Source organism: Patiria miniata, unplaced genomic scaffold, assembly GCF_015706575.1.
Source record: "Patiria miniata isolate m_02_andy unplaced genomic scaffold, ASM1570657v1 HiC_scaffold_8, whole genome shotgun sequence".
Taxonomy (NCBI): domain Eukaryota; kingdom Metazoa; phylum Echinodermata; class Asteroidea; order Valvatida; family Asterinidae; genus Patiria; species Patiria miniata.
In genome coordinates, this window is record NW_024037075.1 from 7291069 (window position 1) to 7307398 (window position 16330).

At 41.7% G+C, this 16330-nt stretch overlaps 2 protein-coding genes across 2 annotated transcripts; both read left to right on the top strand.

Moving 5' to 3' along the window:
• The first annotated feature begins 6831 nt into the window (after window positions 1-6831).
• Window positions 6832-8512, top strand: LOC119719136 (alpha-1D adrenergic receptor-like). The gene has a single exon (XM_038188458.1). The coding sequence runs from the start codon at window positions 7069-7071 to the stop codon at window positions 8164-8166; it is 1098 nt and encodes a 365-aa protein (XP_038044386.1). The 5' UTR covers window positions 6832-7068; the 3' UTR covers window positions 8167-8512.
• Window positions 8513-8588: 76 nt separating this feature from the next.
• Window positions 8589-10674, top strand: LOC119719144 (G-protein coupled receptor moody-like). Its single transcript, XM_038188468.1, has one exon. It carries the CDS (start codon window positions 9224-9226, stop codon window positions 10316-10318), a length of 1095 nt encoding a protein of 364 aa, XP_038044396.1. The 5' UTR covers window positions 8589-9223; the 3' UTR covers window positions 10319-10674.
• The last annotated feature ends 5656 nt before the right edge of the window (window positions 10675-16330 follow it).

The window sequence follows — 16330 nt, forward strand, 5'->3', positions numbered from 1 at the left end:
CTTAACTTTAGTATTAACAATTACAGAAAAACATAATAAACCATTAGATTAATTAGTCAAATATATGCGATTGAGCTTGAGCCTTCACTTGACATAGTGCGTACATTATCCCTGTACATGTACGTGTAAGTAAACACACCCCAAAACATATAAATCTTCACTTTGAAAAGCTGCAAATAATCGTAATAAATCACTCAAAATACGATAAATTATAACCATGAATAAATCAACAAGGCTTACCGATTGTGTTGGATCCGAAACTACAACATTTGGGACTTAGAAAACCTGATAATTTTACATTTATTTGGGGAGAACAACTTGGTACATGTCCATTATTAACGAATCATCGGAATCATGAAAAATTTAAACTTTGATCTTACAAAATGCACCATATCACAAGAGGGCGCGATTACGAAAGTACGGGAACGATTAACGTACGCACAGTTTTACCGCAACAAACTTATTTCCAATCAAAGGTATGCGTGATCATAAAGTTTAGAAAACACTTTGAAATAACAACTATGATTAAACCCAAATTAGATTTCACAACTTGCCGCTACAGTTTACCCATTCCTATTGGTCGAGAGGCCGTCACGTGGGTGGGTTTAAACGTTGATAAACACCGGCAGGCTTGTTTTAAACACTTTTCCGGTGTCACTTGAAATTCAGACTCTTCGAAATCTGGTTCCTTTCACCCTTTGTTTGGTACCAATACTACCAATGAGTCGGTATTTCATAGAGTCAAATAAGAACACGTATTAAGAAAGTATTCAGGGCACTACCGACGACGTGCAGGCTCCGGCCGTTTTTATGGACATAATTTTGTCGGTTTCGGAACGAGAAATAAACAAAACTGGACAATGGGGTCATGGGGTCAGTGGTGTGTGTGCCCGGTCAGTAGCGGATCTACGGTGAGGGGGTGGGAGGTTGCAACAACCCGTTCAGTCGCTCACTAATGTTATCATACTCTAACAAAACATTGGGGCCAAAAAATAAGAAATTAATTGCTAAAGTTCCTAACTTTATTCTCAAATTGCCTACTTGGAATGCTGGAGAAAGCATAGGGGACATGTTCCGGGCTCACTAGTAAGGCGTACCTTCAGCCATCACGCAAACCTCCCCTTCATATCAAACCCCCGTTTCCAAAAGCTATATATACACATACATTTTTATTGAGACCCTTTTAAATAATTTGTTTAAATAGCAAAGTCTGTTTTGGAAATGTGTTCACTGTTCGCTTGTTGAACTTGTAATTGAAATATTGTGCTTTTGAAAGTGTAGTATACAAATAATGAATATTTATGAGTGCAAATAATAATTTTTGTGAGGTGACATTATGAATGTTCCATTCCATCTGTCACCGAATTAAATTATTCTTTCCATTGTACGAATGTGAAACATTTAGGCTATTATTTGTTTTATAAAACACCTGAATAAATCCTGGTCGTCTGATTGGTCAAAGTGACCAATAGTGTGACTGTGAAATTAAACATCTATTTACCGTGGAATAGAATTTCTATTTTGCGGTGCGGCCGGGCCGTTGGTTGGGGCGAATAAGTCAATGACATGTGATCAACGATCCACCAATCAGATGACAGGGATTTATTCAGGTGTTGCATAAAGATTTACTTTTATCGAATCTTCTATATTAATTATTCGACATTTAGAAGTTGTAGTGGCAGCGTTTCTTTAAATTGTTGGCAAATATAAAGGCACTCTGGGAATTCAGAAATTCACTCGAATTTTCTAAGTGTAAACAGCTATTTTTGAAAAGGTGTTGAATAAAATACTTAGGCCCCATACGTGAAATACTTTTTGGCTCAAGACAAGAAAAATGACATTGCTACTCAGAGTCCTTTAATAGAGCATTGGGGAACCCCCCGTGTTATCTGAAAATATGTTTTAAAATTGAGTCGTGTGAAGCGCTACATATATAGTCTTGCAATGAAAAAGACGAAGTGCGTTCATCACGTCTGTAACTCCTCTTCCCGTAGGGGGTACTACGATGGCTCTAAGTAAAAGGGCAAAGACGTTAACAAAGGAAACATGCTGTCCAAAATTTTCATAACGTATGTTATTTTATATATACATTCATTTATGTGTATTAAATGTGAATTAAAAGCAGAACTGGTTCTGGTGTACGTTTAGTGTGGTAATTTGCCATCCAAAATTGAACCCCCCTTTTTGATTTTCGCGGCAACTCCAAATGAGGGCGCTGTTCATGACGTAAACAAAGGCAGAGAAATCCAGGGCCCGTAAATGACGTCTGGGTACGAGACGGATTAGCGAAGCACGTACGAATGTGTCTACATATACATGTACATGTACTACATGCACACGTGGACGTGCCACGGTGCCACCGTTGCGAATGAAACAAGGACGACCGTCATGACCGTGAAGGTTCCGAAGACTCTTCCTCTTCTTTCCTTAGCGAATTCGATAAAAATTGTACAGATTCGTCCGATTCGAATCAGAGTTCTAATGATTCAGACATTGACTCAATGTTTTTTTAGGAGCATGCCAAAGTTGCTGGACAGACCAGCATCAAAGCACGACAGTGCAGCGCAGAGGGCCGCGAACTCACTGGGCCCGGACCACTTTGCTCTGGTATTTACCTTCACTTTGGCTCTCCAAATGCTCCAATATTTCGGATTTACTGGAAACAAATGAAGGCTTACTCCATCCTTGGTAGTTTTGCTACACCCAGCAGCCACACACCTTGTCGGCATGGCCGAAAATCGGGTGTCATGATTTCTCCTCGATTCCGAACGAAACACCAGAAAAACTTTCAGTGCCGCAATGTATGTACATGTATTATGATGCACGCCGCAATGCCGGTGCCCCCCCCGCAGCGCGGCAAGTGTCTGCCTTGATTTGCGTCATACCCCTCGCGAAGTTTTATGTTAATGAAGCTTCCCTTTTTGGGGCGGAGTAGTTTGACCAAACATGTTCACAAATTATTTTCCATTTATCCCAGAAAATAAACACCGCCATACACAAAATATTGTTAAGAACATCATCCTTTATTCATCCTTTATTCATCATCCTTTAAAAATGCAATCAAAATTGTATTTCATGTTCCCTTTATGAAATACATCTCACACTGCAATGCCTAACTTTGTTCAAAGCACAGAGAACAATTTTCTGACATGCACACGTAAAGTGTATACTGGCTTTCGAGGGAAGGCCAAAAGCGTCATCTGTGCAGCGCTGCTCCATCCATTGCGTAATGATTACCCCCTCAGCGGCGGCAAAGAGAGAGGTATGACGCCTAACAAAGGCACTATCTGCAGTGTGTCCGCCGAGATTTTTTACATCAATATCCGGGGTTTCTGTGTACGTGTACTTTGCTTTGGGAGTTGCAGGATAGGTTCTCGGACATTTTTTCCCTTGAAAAAAAGTCATCCAGACCAAAACAAATCAGAATGCTATGTTAACCTGTTTTAGTGGGAAACAAATAGTCAAAAATTGAAATATTCATGTACTACCCGCTAGTATTCTACATGCCTCGTTGGAAGGAGTTCCTTTAAGATGTAAGCATGTAGGTTTCCACTTGTCTTATCCCAAAGGAATATAGTGATCTCATCATGGGCAGCGATCCCGGGGAGATATGCCCCCACCCCAATAATACGTTTTAGGCGAGGGACGCCAATGGTGAGGCCCCCCCCCCCCCATAATAATTTATCCCAGTACGTATAGATTTTACGGCAACGTACCAACATTTTCACATTTAACCCAAATGGTTTTATAGCTGTAAGATATTGATTGTTCACCATCTTTTTTTTTGCTTGTTATGAAAAACAAATTGCGTAATTGCGCATTATGTACCTGTATACATCCATTTTATGTGCACAATATACATGTGTGTGCATACATACATCTTTGTACAGCGCCATCTGTGGTCAGATGGTGTCCAGCCCTCTTGTCCCCGCCCCCGTCCCCCGAATTCAACCTGATGAATTCGCAGAATAAAAAAGGGAATTCGCCGAATATTTGTGAATTCGCCGAATGAACGCGATGATTAATTTTCGCGTAACGGAATGATAACATTGCCAAATGATTTTGCCGAAAGGAGTCATGAATTTGTCGAATGGAATGGTTTTCCGAATGAAATGATGTCTGGCGAATGGAATATGAACTATTGACGGCAGCGTTGGTGTTCCATATTCAATACGTTGATCATTTTACCCATCCATCGTGATCAGCGTTGCAATATAGTCCTACCGGAATTAGGATTGCACAGATATTTCTGTCGGCCTATTTACATTGTTTGCTTCCGCCGACCGGTTGCGTAAACACATTCCACTTCCTTATGATGACATGCAGTTCAGCAGTCAGGCGATGGATTGTCTTTATCCCTTCTATAAATAATGCATTTTTATGAAGGAGCCCATTGAAATGATATACATGTAGACCTACGTTTCACGTTGGAAGACTGCGAGAAATCTTCGTCCAGTACAGGGTGTCCTGAAAAAAATGGTGCATGTAAACCCCGCCACTTTATGATTTTCGCCAATTTACAACCGGATTTTACTGCAAATGTTTACACGATCTTCAAGACGGTTACAGATTTAGCTTGAGAATCTCGTTTGTTTAATTAAGATTGCTTTTGTAAATCCAGAGATATGTTTGAATAACCGCAAAGCCAAAAAAAACACGACATTCTGTGCCACTTTTAGGAAGCGAGTGCTTCAAAGATCAGACAATGCCAGTATGGCTCTTTTTATAAGATTATGGGTGTAAGACAAACATTCCATTCACACGACAATAATAGGTTTTGTTCTTATGTTGAAACAATTTAATAGTACAGACAGGTTCATTTCTTTAAAACTTCAATGAAAGAGTTCAATTCAATATAAATAAATATTGCACACTCTGCTTAAAAATGTTTAAATCACTAACAGTAAAGTGATTTGGTTTTATACTAGGACTATACTGATACTGTAAAGCCGTAGGTCCCGTGTGTTGTGTAATGCACGTTAAAGAACCCAGTAACACTTATCGCTAAAGAGAAGGGGTTTGCCCCGGTGTTTCTGGCAGTGGCTGCAATGTGCGCCGCAGCACCTTGTAAACATTATAAGGTGCTACATAATGGGTCTCATATTTCTCATAAATTTTATTTACCTTTCTTTAATAATTGACATAATTTCCAGCGCCTTGAGTACCTAATTGTTGGTAGATACGTGCGCTATATAAGACTCCGTTATTATTATTATTATTATTTTAACTGCTTCACAGAAAGTGGCACAAAATGGGTTTCTTGGCTTTGCCGTTATTCAAACATATCTTTGGATTTACAAAAGCAATCTCAATGAAACAAACGTTATTCTCAAGCTAAATCCATTACCTTGGAGATGGTGTAAACAGCCGCAGAAAATTGTGGTTGTAGATTAGCAAAAATGGAGGGGTTTACATGCACCATTTTTCAGGACGTCCCGTCTACACCCCTTTACAATTAACAATCAAATATAATGCATGTACACACATGTGCTTTTTCAATCAACATCTTCAAAGGTGTATCATATTCTTCGCTCACAAAAATCTTTCATCATAAAACATGTTATTCACATATGAAATGTTAAACTACTAAGTCACATGTGTACCTTGTCAATATGCAAACACTGCGCTACATTTTGTCTTATAAGTATCTGGACTGTCTCCCAGTTGCCTTGCACCTGGAGTGACAGATTATAGCTTTGACACGTTTTGTCCCATTTGCAGGAACAACAAACATGGTGCAATCGCCTTTGCCTATTCTCAGCCTTTTGTTTTCCATGAATTTAATTCACGACAATGTTTGTCGCATTTGCAGATACAAAAAAATGTGGTGCATTCGTTCGTGACTACTCCTCAGCCTTTTCCTTTTAAAATAGGATTTCCCGGCCAATTTCAGTTCAATCAAGTAAGTGATTGAGCAGCACATCCAGTGGCGCACCCGGGGGGGGGGCCTCGGGGGGCTTGAGCCCCCCCCCCCCCCCAGAGGTTGTCCATTTTTTTTGGGGGGGGGGTTAGTCCCACGAATTTACCTTGGTGATATGTACATATATGTGGCCTATTATTTTTCGAGTAGTATAATAGGGGTGTAAGTGGCGCCACCAACATCAAAATAGTCCGCCCCCGAAAAAAACTCCAATTTTTTTCTGCGACCAAAACTTCTGGGCAACATTAAAAAAACAACAACAATTGAGCCCCCCCCCCCCCCCGACCAAGTCCTGGGTGCGCCACTGAGCACCTTTCGTTTATGTTCTTTCAGATTTGTTAACAAGACTTCTTTTTCGCTTTTATAGGGCTATATCAAACTTTGACTATTCCATTTCACTTTGAGTTTAATGTTCTGTGATGTAATCTGCTATTTTGAATGAGAAAAACGTACATGTACTTTTGATTGCACATTCGCGAAATTGTATTCCAGAACTCTGCGCGAAAAGGTATGCTTGCGTAAATTAATGCACAGGTAACGTAATTGGCCGTCTGTTTCTCAAAACTGAATGCACGGACAAAAAAAACAATCGAACTTTCGTTGATTTGAAATAGGATTAAAGACGTGCATTCAAATTCGGAGGAAAACGAATGACCGATTTTCAGAAGTGAATGAACATTTTAGGAAATTGGCCAGAAAAACCTATAAATTCAGTAAATATGCGATGAGGAGTATTTTAAGGCTTAACTTGGACCCTGTGCACCCCGTGTCTTTCTTCCCCTGTCTATCCTAAAACACTTCTTCTGTCCCTTCTTGCTGGCACCTCTGGGGCACAATTGAAACTATTACCCGTGCAATATAGCATCACATTCAAAATAAAAATATTTGGAGGCCGCGTACTTTTTTTTAACTGTACAAGGAAGGGAATCCAGAATAAACTGTGATCCACCTGTCAGAATAAACACGTTATTGTGGTATATTTTTCATTAAAACATTGTAATGAGGAAGGTCGTGGTTTTCAACACAGTGACACTGTCCGCAATTCTTTGAAAGCGACAACTTTGTCAATACATGAAACTCGGGGGTCTTTGGCATGTATATAACCGTAGAAATCGTAGTCACATTTTATAACTTCCACCTTTTGAGCAATGGATAGACAGGGTGAAAGCTCAATGGAAAGTCTGGTTTCTAACTCTACGGAGGACCCACCGTACAAGTTCGACGACTACGCCCAGAGAGTGATAGTTGCCACACTGATCCTGATGATATCAATATTGGGAATCATCGGCAACTCACATGTGATCCTGGCTGTGCTTCTGTCCAAAAAGCTCCGTACTGTCACCAATGCATTTGTGGTGAACCTGTGCGTGGCGGACCTGCTGACCTGCCTTGTCATCCCGTGGCATTCGGTAGCTTTACTCAGTCGAAACCAGCTGCCGGTCCTTGGTGTGATATGTGGCGGCGTTGCCGTCGTCATTTTCGCAACCGTTGGTTGCAGCATCTACACACTGGCTTCCATCGGCCTGAACCGCTTGCTGCTGATCAAACGGCCTAGAACCACCTACCCCAAGGTGTTCACACCCAAGAAGACAACAGTCTTGCTGGTACTCACTTGGCTTATCCCTCTCGTCTTTATCCTTTCGCCGTTGCTTCTTGGTTTGGGTAGCGTTGGGTACAACTCTCAGCTGCATTTCTGCGGTCCAGACCGTTGGCATAAACATCACCGCATATTTGATGTCATTATAGCCGTTGCCTTGTACCCTGTTCCTTTCACCACCATCACCGTGTGCTACATTCTCATCTGGATGCACCTGCGGGGGCATGTCCGCAGGATGGTCAGCATTCCAATGGAAACTGGAGATTACACCGACGTGGATGGCTCCGTGGCGCCAAGATCACCAGCCGCCATTAGAAGCCATCAGCCGGTTAACCCTCCGCAGATAAGCCGCCGCCAACAAGAGATCACCAAGAACATGTTCTACATCGTATGTGCCTTCATGCTTTGCCTTACTCCATATACAATATGCCTCTTCTTGACTGACAGCGACGCACTCAAGCCGTACGCTGCAGCTCTCGTTTTGTTCAACAGTTGCATCAACCCCTTGATCTATGCGACCAAGCACCGCGACTTCAAGGCCGTCTTCCACTGCATCGTGCGTCGCCAGTGGGACAACATCCCAGAGCCTTCAGATTGTCTGAAGGCAGTGAGACGAGGCATTTGTGGAAGAGGCAGTCGCTCTGCATAGGCTAAGACATTTTCAATTGCTAAAATCATAAAGTTCAGTCACATTTTAAAGGTATTTTTCTTTAATTACCCAAGCAGACTTTTGATTTTAACGACGGGAAAGTTTGGAAGCTGTGAACCTAAGTGGGAGAACATCAGGTGAACACCAGCGATGAACATAATCATGTCAACCTTGGCATATATTATTGCATATAAATTCAAATTTCGTTTAAAGTTGGACATTTACACTGTTTAAAACATCCCCCCCCCCCCCAATCGACTGTGTTGTCTGGACAGCATTCGACGCACGGGGACGCTATTCATATAGAACAACAATATTGTGTACACGTCTTGTGATTTTTTTCCCGATCATCAGTAGGCCACGTAAAAAATAAAACAGTTTCTCGTCCCCGCCTTCTTCCTTTTTTTATTCCCGCCCGCCTCCTTTTTTATATTTCATATACATTCTCAGTATATGTGCACATTTGTAGCTGTGTAAAAAAAAAAAGGTTCCGGCTCCTTTTGGACACAATTTTGTACACCAAAAGAGGCGCAAAAAATGGAAGAATCCATCCGTCATCTCGGAAAATCCGCCATCTAAGGAAAGAGCATCCGCCTCCTTCATTTTTTTAAAGGCTGACGAGAAACTGTTCCTTTTTTTACTCGGCTCTATCTAATTGTTAGTATATCAATTCGTCATTGAACTGTGAAAAAAACGTATACTATTGCGTGAAGAAAGAGATTGCGTGCGGTATTGCTTCGTGATTTCATCCATTGTAATCCGCATCCGCATTTCAAATTTGACAAAACAAGAACCTCTGGTTTCCGTCCTTGATATTGGAACCGGTTCACTTTTCTTTCTGCCAAGCTGCAATTTCCGGTGTTCCAATTCACGCATCCGACTATAGGGTTCTAACAGAGAATAGTGGGTATGCGCCATTGTCACAAAATGATCATGCTGGCCTGCACCTCGATATAGACACTAAATAACTGACTGTGACCCCGGCAGTTGTACAAGGCAGTGCCGAGATCGTACAGGCAGCATTTGAAGTTGGATATCCACTTTCTAGTCATTTGTAATGTTATTATACAGTGATGAAATTATGACTAGCAGTGTAATTGCCAGCGTCTTGAAATGTAACTCAACTGGAAGTCCTCCGTATGAATTTACTGATTACACCCAGCGAGCCATAGTCGGTACTTTGTATCTGATTGTGTCCTTGACGGGACTCATCGGCAACTCGCTGGTGATCTTAGCCGTGATTTTGTCCAAAAAGCTCCGCACGACCACCAACGCCTTCGTGGTGAACCTGAGCATAGCGGACCTGCTGACCTGCCTTGTCATCCCGTGGGATGCCGTGGCTTTGTTGGGTAAAGACGGCCTGCCGGTTGGCGAGTGGATATGCAGCGTGGTGGCCGTCGTTCAATTCACCACCGTGGGCTGCAGCATTTTCACGTTGGCCTCGATCGGCTTAAACCGCTGGCTACTTATCACTAGACCCGGAGCTTCCTATCGGAATATCTTCAAGACAAAGAAGATCGCCGTCTGGCTAGTACTGACTTGGCTGGTCCCACTTCTCGTCACCATCATACCACCGCTCGCAGATGTGGGTGCTGTTGGCTACAACGCCAGGTACCGTTTCTGCGGTTCAGTCACCTCGCATCCCTCATACAACACTTACAACATCATCATCGGTTCAGTCTTATATCCCACTCCTTTCGTTGTCATCATCTGCTATGTTCTCATCTGGAGACACGTGTACCGCCACTCCAAGAGACTCCGTAACCCCAACCCGTCGGTTCAATTCACATCTAGTAGCTCGTGCCCGCAGCCCCAATCACAACTACCCCAAACTACAGTAACGAGTACTGCTAGGTCTCAAGCCTCCAGTTTCTTACGCTACCAGACCGACATCACCAAGAACATGTTCTACATCGTCTGTGCCTTTATTGTATGTCTCGGACCGTTTGCCATCTGCCCGTCCTTTGAAGCCTGCGATCCTGCTGTTCCTTATACGGCCGCCATCTTGTTTGCGAACAGTTGCATCAACCCCTTGATCTACGCGACCAAGCACCGTGACTTCAAGACCGTCTTCGGTTGCATCGTACGATGCCATTGGGACAGCATCCCGGAATCCTCAGACTTTTTGAAGAGACTTCAACGACGAAGCTGAAATCAATTAAACTGTCTGCATTCTTCTTGTCAAAAGTTAAATCACCCATGTAGATACCACATCTATGATCATATTCTACAAACACCCAGTTTAACGTTTATTTGACTTATTTTTACAAAGCATAAGTAGAAAATTTAGTAAAATTTATAAAATTACGAAATGTAGTACATGTAATTGTATCTAGCATGATATTAAAACTAAAATGTCAATAGTGACCGGTCCACACAATGTCTCGTTCGCCATTTTTACCGTACGTTTTGCACGTGAAACTTTGGTGAACATTTTCTAGTTGAGACCAAAGATCCTATAGCGCCGTAGGTTTGGTTGAGATTTCTCAGACGTTAAGAATAAATAAGACTGGAACAATTTTACAGTCAGCAACGAAGCACTGTCCCATTTAATGGGACAGTGCTTCGTTGCTGACTGTAGTCATCACTCAGAACATGACGGATGTCGTCATTTTTATTTTCCAACGGATAAAACATTGATCACGTTGTGTGGATGGAAGACACTTAGGTTCTCGTAATGTGTTCCCTTCAATAAGCCTCTGTACTAATGACGTCACACTATATTTACCTATGCACTTTCCTATGGAACCAGTTGGGGCCCACGGTCCACCGAGCACCATAGGAAAGCACACACGTAAACAAGGTGTGACGTCATTAGTACAGAGGCTTATTAAACCTATCCCAACCAACAAAACATAATTATTATATGAAAACGGGCATGGGCTCGAACTACGGATCTTGCGATCCGTAGTTCATTCCACTATCCACTAGGCCATTGTGACAGCTCGACGAAAGCCGTTCTTTGAAAGGCTTTAATGTACATACATGACTGAGCGATAGCAATAGTGTGACGTCATTGTTATTTTCTTATGAATAAACATCGAACTAGCTGAATTATCGTGATCCATTGACGATGTGCGCTGCAAATAAATACACCGCCCCCAGGAAGGGAGAGTTCGTGATCAGCAACCGGACCTGCCTCCTGGGGCGGCACGGTAGCTGGTCTGGTACGAACGGGCTTTTTACTAGCGGGCGGGCTTTTTACTGGCGGGTGAGCTTACCGGGGGGGGGGGGCCTTTCCGAACCAGGGCTGAATGGTCAGCGGCCCTATCTCAATTTCTAGGAATCCTCACAAGATGTTATTGATGCTGACGCTGACCTAAAACTGTGTGCTTTAAAAGTTGACACATCCAAACCAGCGTCAAACAGTGACTGTTTCAGCCATCTACTAATTGTAGCTGTTCCAACCTCGTTATGTGAAGGAGCATAGCTCAAAAACAATTTCATGTTATCATTTCTGTAAACCTTGGTTCGTCTTAGTCCTAAATATTCTGACAATGTTCTTACAACACACAAGGACTTATTTGGTTTATAATATGACAAGGTTATAACTGGTTGTGGTTTGCCAGGCTTTGAGGTTTTTGATCAACTCGTAAAAAAAATAACATCCGAAGATTTGGAATTGCGTGGTAATTGAGGTCTAAGGTAATAAACTCCACGCTTGAATCTAACGACCGAGGGTTGACTCCCGAAAGTTTTATCTGAATCGGTGTCTACCCATAGCATAGTTGATAGTGTACTTCTTGTCGTGTTTATGGTGCTATACTGAGCACCCTGGTCAACTAGTTCTGTTAGGAATTCTAGTGCTGAGTTGACAGAGGCATGAATTGGATGAACATGTTGTTTACTACAGAATTGTAACCATTTTGATAATGCACAACAGTATTGTTTTTGCGTACCCGGTCTCCACGATGGAAGATGATGTCAATAGTTCGTTGTGAAAGTCCTGTTGAAGCGAGGGAACTCCTGATAGAAGCCGAGCACACATGACGAGGCGGTCTTGGAGAGGATGAGACCGTTCCGGTACATGTGGTAGGTACAGTAGGTTGTCGCACTTTGGAATGACCAATGGAGAAACCAATGCTGGGTTTTCCACAGAGTGAAAATTAGGACCCCATCCCCAGTTGTCAGGTCCAGCTCTACGTTTTGGAGAACCCTGTCGATGAGAGAGAAAGCTGGAAAACAATAAATCAATTCATTTTACCATGATATTGGGAAGGCGTCACATGACTTAGCCTCAGGGTCAGGTAACCATGATATAAAGGATTTTAGTTGGTAGTTATTTCTTGAGGCAAACAGATCTACGGTCGGTGTGAAGCTCCAGCCTGATATTATGTATTTGAAGACATTAAGGTCTCGTTTCCATTCAAGATTATCATTGAAAGATCTTGACAAAAAATCTGCTTGTGTATTACTTAAGCCAGGAATATGTCGTGCAATTAACCATATGCCTTAATTGTTCCAAACACCAAAGCCATAAGTCATTGAGGTCTTTAGAGTGGCATCCACCCATGTGGTTTATATACGCCACAGCCGTAGTGTTATCGATTAAGACTGACACAGTTTTGCCTTGAAGATGATCGGCAAATGAGGATAGTGCGTACATGACTGCTAAGAGTTCAAGATAATTGATATGAAATAATGTTTTGTTAGAAGTCCATCGTCCATTCGTTTTTAAATTCAGACTAGGACATAATGCTCCTCATTCATGAGATGATGCATCAGTTTGGATTTCAGTGTCAGCAACTGTGGATAATATGGGACGGTATGAAGTAGCTAAATTCAACGTCCACCAATGTAACTCGTGTTTAGCATTTTCAGTAATGTGCATTTTGGCATGAAAATTACCTCAATTTTTCTTCAAGGCTTCATTCTAAGCCATTTCAAGATTTCTATAAAAAAAGTGGTCCAAGGGGTACCGCTGGGAAGCATGAAACAAGTTTCCCTTTAATTTGTGAAATGATTATCGTTGGATATGTTTGACTTTTCAAAGATCGACAGAGGTCAATAATGGCGGAAACCTTTCTGGTTGGTAAACGTATGATCATATACATTGAGTTAATTCATGAATCCCAAAAAAATCTATGTTTTGAGTAGGGTTCTTCATAGATTTCTTGTCATTTATTACGAACCCCAAGTCATTCATAAGTTTGCATCTTTCATCAACATTCCTTAATCATTCATCCTCTGTATCTCCGATGAGTAATGAATAGTCGATATACTAAACAGATACGTGGCCTTTGTTACGCAGAGTAGCAGTAACTGGTTTCATGACTTTTGTGACGGTACGGGGAGCATAGCTAGCCCGAAACGCAAGCAAGTAAATTGCCACAATTTGTTATGCCATTGAAAACGTAAATACTTCTGATGTTCTTGAACCATTGTAAAATAGGCATCTTTCAGATCAATAGATGCTAGAAAACTGCCAGTTCAAATCAACGTTAAAGCTTACTCCAATGTGTAATATAGGTCGACGATTCTTTTGCCAATTCCCCCGCGTAATGTGACATAATTTATAATCAAGACATGAACAGAAGGTGTATCAATCTTTGCTAGTTACGTTAAAGCATACTCCAATGTTTCCATCTTGAAATGATGGTACTCAACAAATTTATTGAGTCCTATTAGATTTATAATTGTACGCATGGAACGGCTTGATGTACTTTTAAATAGAGCAGGAAGGACTATTCTTAAGGTCCCATCTAGAACATCAGCATCAGCTGTACGTAGTGAACTAGGTTGGAAAACTCTACATGAAAGAAGAGAAATTCATATTAGTACCATGGTTTTTAAGTGTTTGTCCGGCAATGTTCCTAATTATCTTAGCAAAGTTTTTGTTCCAGTCAGTGAGCTATATTGTCATCGAACTAGGAATAGCACTGTTGGCAATGTGGCTCTTCCACTCCCTAAAACAGAAAATGGAAGAAGAACTTTTAACTTCAGGGGTGCCCAGGCTTGGAATAACTTACCGCAACATTTAAAATCTCCGCATCCAGCAAGTCTCAATCACTTTGTCAATCAACTCAAACAGCTCAGTTAAAAAAAAAGATAAGCGGGAAAAAAGAAGAAAAAACAGGGGTGGGGGATGTCATCTTGCAGTGATGTTTTATATTGTATTGTAAATGTCTGTTTATCATCTGTGTAATTCCTATTTTATTTAAGTCTATTTAAATGAATTTTTAACATTCTTACATTTACTCTTAATATTTTAATTGTATTTTAATAGTAGTTTAGTGTGAGCTGGGATTCATGGGAGATCAGTGAGTCTTTCTCACTAAATGGATCAACCAGGATAAATAAGAAATAAATAAATAAACAAATTCCAAAAAAATTGCCCTTTGCATGGACTGGCCTGTACTATGGCCCTTTTTTTGTACAACGTTTAAACCTCTTCGTCAATCATTTGTGGCTCTTTATCAGAGTAACATTATAGTCTTAGGAGAAAATGACTGATGCGGCACGCCGCGGCGTTTCCTTAAACACAATATGGCAGTGAGAAGTGGTATCTAATATCCAAGCATCAGATGTAATACTTTTCCAAGCTGATACAAAATGTTGCAATCTTCCCGCAATTGGAATATCAGCAGTCAGTCCTATCCGCAAAGGCATACGACGACGAGCCCGCGCCATCTTGGCTGTAATAGGGTCGACGATTCTTTTGCCAATTTCCCCTGTAGTAGGATGCTCGTTGTTGCCGGTTGCTATAACAATATAGCCGGACGAGCTGGGGCGAGAATATTGATAGTTTGGAACCCCTCGGCGTCGGAAGTTTGAAGGTTCCTTGCCATATACAGTTGAACTCAATTTATTTGTTTCCTGTATGGATTTACAAGATTGCACAAGATCATCCCCGAACAGTAATGAGGGGTGCATGGTATCATAGATGAACACATATGGCGCATATTTCGGACTTAAGTCCGGTCTTATATGCTATCGCGTCTTTGTCTAGTAGTGGGTTTCAAGAACGGCCATATCTCTGGATTTACCTTTGTTGGGCAAAGATTTGGACAATTTTTAGGTTTATCACAACCTTTTTGGCTTTTCTTTTAGCTTATCTTGCTGGATTTTCCCCCGTGATAGTGAATTGATTGTTTTGCCAGATTCTCGTTAATGGAAAGTCCTTCTCATCGTCATTGACGAGTGAGCCCATCTGAAAAGCAACTCGTCGTCGGCTATTTCGCATGATTTAGACTCATTTGGAGGGTCCACAAATAGGTTATTGACCTCGTACTCCGAGTAGAAATTTGTGTCCCTTTCGGGTACATCTAATGGCATGGCGTTGGCACGCTCACTTTGCATTTCATCCCTTCCAGGTATGAATAATCGTTTAACTGAATTTCGCCCCTTTCGAGTGCAAATTCGTCTGTTGTCACGCCACAACCCACGCTAGCGTCAGTAAATGCATGGCTTGGTTGCTTTTGGCGAGCAAGTGCATCTGAAAGTTTTGCGACTGTATTTTGCAGCGCATAGACTACCTCGTGCAAGTCAGAACTTTCATTTTTGTTAGTATTCCCGCTAGTCAAAGAATGGTGCTCACTAGGCGCACTACCAGCGGCAGCAGGTATGGCAGCTTTAGCGGTCGATTTGCGTTTTGTACGCTTCTTGGCCGGCGTGGGTGGCTTTGCCTGATTTGGCTAAAAAAAAAGACCAGAAAGCTCGTCTTCAAGACGAGAAACTACCAGTGATTCATCCCCCGAAGGGTTTGCATGTACTTGTATTTCTAAAGCGCAAATGTCATCCATCATGGTGACTAGAGTTGGCCACAAAGTGGTCCGTGCGATCGAGCGTGTTCCTGCTTAACACCAAAAATACACTGACGGTTGAGCGGGCACAAACCCTTTATATGCACACCAATTGCATTTCTTTTCATTGAGTGGTCGGGCACAACCCGACCACTCTTTGCATCTGTTACGATTAATCTTTCTTTCTTTCTTTCTTTCTTTCTTTCTTTTTTTTCCGGACAATACTTCTCCGCGGGTTTTCTCTTAAACGGTATATGGTATGAACTTGTAACTTTCAATATATATCGCCCCTCATCCGAAGTGGTGCATATTACTCTGACGTCATGATTACGTCATCAGGTGTCAAATTACAAGTGATTTTATCTGAAAAAGTGACCAATTACTTTCACCTATAACTCTTGAACTAAACAATCAATGATGTT